This window comes from Carlito syrichta, unplaced genomic scaffold (genome assembly GCF_000164805.1).
Source record: "Carlito syrichta isolate Samal-C Ts95f unplaced genomic scaffold, Tarsius_syrichta-2.0.1 Scaffold145297, whole genome shotgun sequence".
Lineage (NCBI taxonomy): Eukaryota > Metazoa > Chordata > Mammalia > Primates > Tarsiidae > Carlito > Carlito syrichta.
In genome coordinates, this window is record NW_007089393.1 from 86,166 (window position 1) to 88,758 (window position 2,593).

The 2,593-nt window shown below is 49.3% G+C and overlaps 1 protein-coding gene across 1 annotated transcript in view; it reads right to left on the reverse strand.

The window, feature by feature from the left end:
• HIP1R (huntingtin interacting protein 1 related) overlaps positions 1-627 on the reverse strand; it is a 28,834-nt gene extending 28,207 nt beyond the window's left edge. The window contains exon 1 of the mRNA XM_008050394.1: positions 336-627. Coding sequence (XP_008048585.1) covers positions 336-392 — 57 coding nt within the window. The 5' untranslated portion in view covers positions 393-627. The remainder of the gene's footprint in view (positions 1-335) is intronic.
• Positions 628-2,593: the final 1,966 nt, after the last annotated feature.

Consider the following 2,593-nt stretch of genomic DNA (forward strand, 5'->3'; position numbering starts at 1 on the left):
CCTCCCCCCTCCCCCCACGGGACTCGGGGACACGCTCCTCCCCCAACACGCTGCCCCCCTCCACTGCCAGACACGCCCCTCCCCGCCGCGACTCGCGCCCGCCGCGTCCTCTGGACACTCGCAAACCCCTGCCCCGCCCCCAACTCCCGACACGCCCCTGCCCACCTCACCGGGTTGACACAGGCCAGACGCCGCGCCCCCACCAGCCTCTCCACCCCTCCGACCCTCACCGCCCCCCCGCGTGCCAAGCCGGGAAGAAACACCCGTCCCTCCTCCTTCCACGCAGGGTGAGGGCACCGGCCACTTCCCTCTCCGCCCCATCCTCCCCAACTCACCAAGTCTTGCCTACAAAAGGCCAAGATCTGGTTAATTGGAGAAAATTTGACTTCCATGAGTATGGCCAGTGGCAGCACAAATAGACTTGCTGTTTTTCCTTTTTGGTCTTAATTGATGTGTCAGAGGCACCCAGTGACGCTCTGCCCTTCTTGTGCCTCTCTCCCATCACTGCAGCGGCTGTCAACGCGGGGATGCGGGGCGAATTTTCAGAGACGCAGCAGGCTCGGCAACCGGACACCTCACCAGAGCCCAGGGACAGTCGGGACTGAGGGCTGGGAGTCAGGCTGGGACAGAACAAAACAGCGCTGGCCGGTCAAAGTACACGGAAGGGATGCCACAGAGGGTGGCGTGAGGCTTTTAAAAGCATTATTGTTGTTGGCTTCCATTTAAAATCATCCGTCACAAGACTGAAGCAAAATAAATAAAAACCCAAAGTCCTCCCAAAGTGGAACTCTCAGATGACTGCTATTTTGGTTCTGCTGTCCCTGGCTTTCCTAGCAGAATGTAGATGTGAAGCCGCCGCACATAGGTTCTGCGACTCCCTTGCTTTTTGAAGTGAGGCATCACCTACTTGTAGGAAGGAAAGCGATAGCTGCAGAAAGCTGCCAGTTGGCTCCAGGATTCGACTGGAAGCTCTCTGAGGGCAGGCACCCTTTTCTTTTCTTTTTGATTACAAAACATAGTTTATTTAGAAAGTAAATTAGAGAGAAAAACAGGAGATTCACCTCCCCAAGGTAGGGGAGGGGGCCTTAATTCAAAGAGCACATGGCCACACCATGGCTTAGCAAGGGAATGGCCTAGCAATGGCCTATCCTTTTCCTTAACCCAGTTCCTCTCCATCTAGCCCAAGAGCTGATGCTGAATGTTGTATTTGCCAAGACTCTCCTCTCACTCCACCAAAAAGAGAAATTAATCCTGCTTTATCTAATTCCAATCACTGAAAAGCTTCTTTACCAGAATAACAACAGAATAGCAACAATAGCTAATATTTATTGAATGCTTATTATTTGCCAGGCACAGGGCTAAACCCTCAACGCGTATTATCTCGTTTTTAATCCTCAGCAACTTAGTCAATAACTGTGGTCACATAAACACCACAAAAAAAGGACTTGCTTGTTTTACACCAGCTGTTTCTCAGATGCCTTTTTCCATATGGAACAAAAGCGGTTATCCTGTGACCTTCACATGTATACAGCATCCTCTTCAACCAAGCAGCAACCCCTCCAGGTCTAGATCATCTGCCACAGTGACTTAACATTAGCGACCAGCTACTGCTCTTTTTTTGAATGGGAGTCTCACTCTGCCGCCCAGGCTGGAGTGTAGTGGTACTCTCCTGGCCACTGCAGTCTTGACTTGCTGGGCTCGGGCAATCCTTCTGCCTCAACTTTCCAAGTAGCGGGAACTACAGGAGTACCACCATACCTAGCTAAATTATTTTATTTATTGTAGAGACAAGGTCTCGCCGAGTTGCTCAGGCTGGTCTCGAAGCCCTGGACTCAGGCAATCCTCTCGCCTCTGCCTCCCAAAGCGCTGAAATTATAGGCATGAGCCACTGCGCCCAGCTTGCTCTTTAAATAACAGAGCTTATTTCTGTGCCTGGCATCTTGCTCAGCATTTGTTAAACTATCTCATTTAATCTTCTTTCAAGTTGATAGTATTTTTACAGACAAAAAGGTTCCAAAAGTTCAGCTCAGGTTTATACCACTGGAAAACTGTGCTTTTAGGATCCAGACCCAGCTCTGCCTGATTTCAAAGTCAATGCTCTTGATACCCAGGCCATTTTGTGGTCAATGACTTTCACTACTGTGCTATCACTACTGTGCTTGCTCTGAGGGATCCCAGAATACTTTGCTAATACATCTCTAATGAATTGTCGGTAGGATTTCGAGGTACTAGAGGGCAGGGACCACCCTTACTCAGTTCGATATCCTCAGTGCCTGGCACACAGCGGTGTTCAATAAATATATGTGAAATGAAGGGCTGAAAAACTGAGTAAAATACCCCCATAGTTTGGTACACTTCAACACAGCTTATTGGATGAAAGAATGTTCCTGGGAACATAGGAATACAAACTTCCCCACTTGTAATTGTTCTGGGTCATCTCTGGAACATCTTCAATCAAGAGTCCTGGTCTAATACTGTCTCTGTCACTGATTGGCTGAGATGCTTCATGTCATCAGAATCAGGGTGCCATTTTGGTATATCTGGAGGGCTGTTTAATCCCTGCCCCGTATTTCAAAGGCAAGGCATTTGGGAT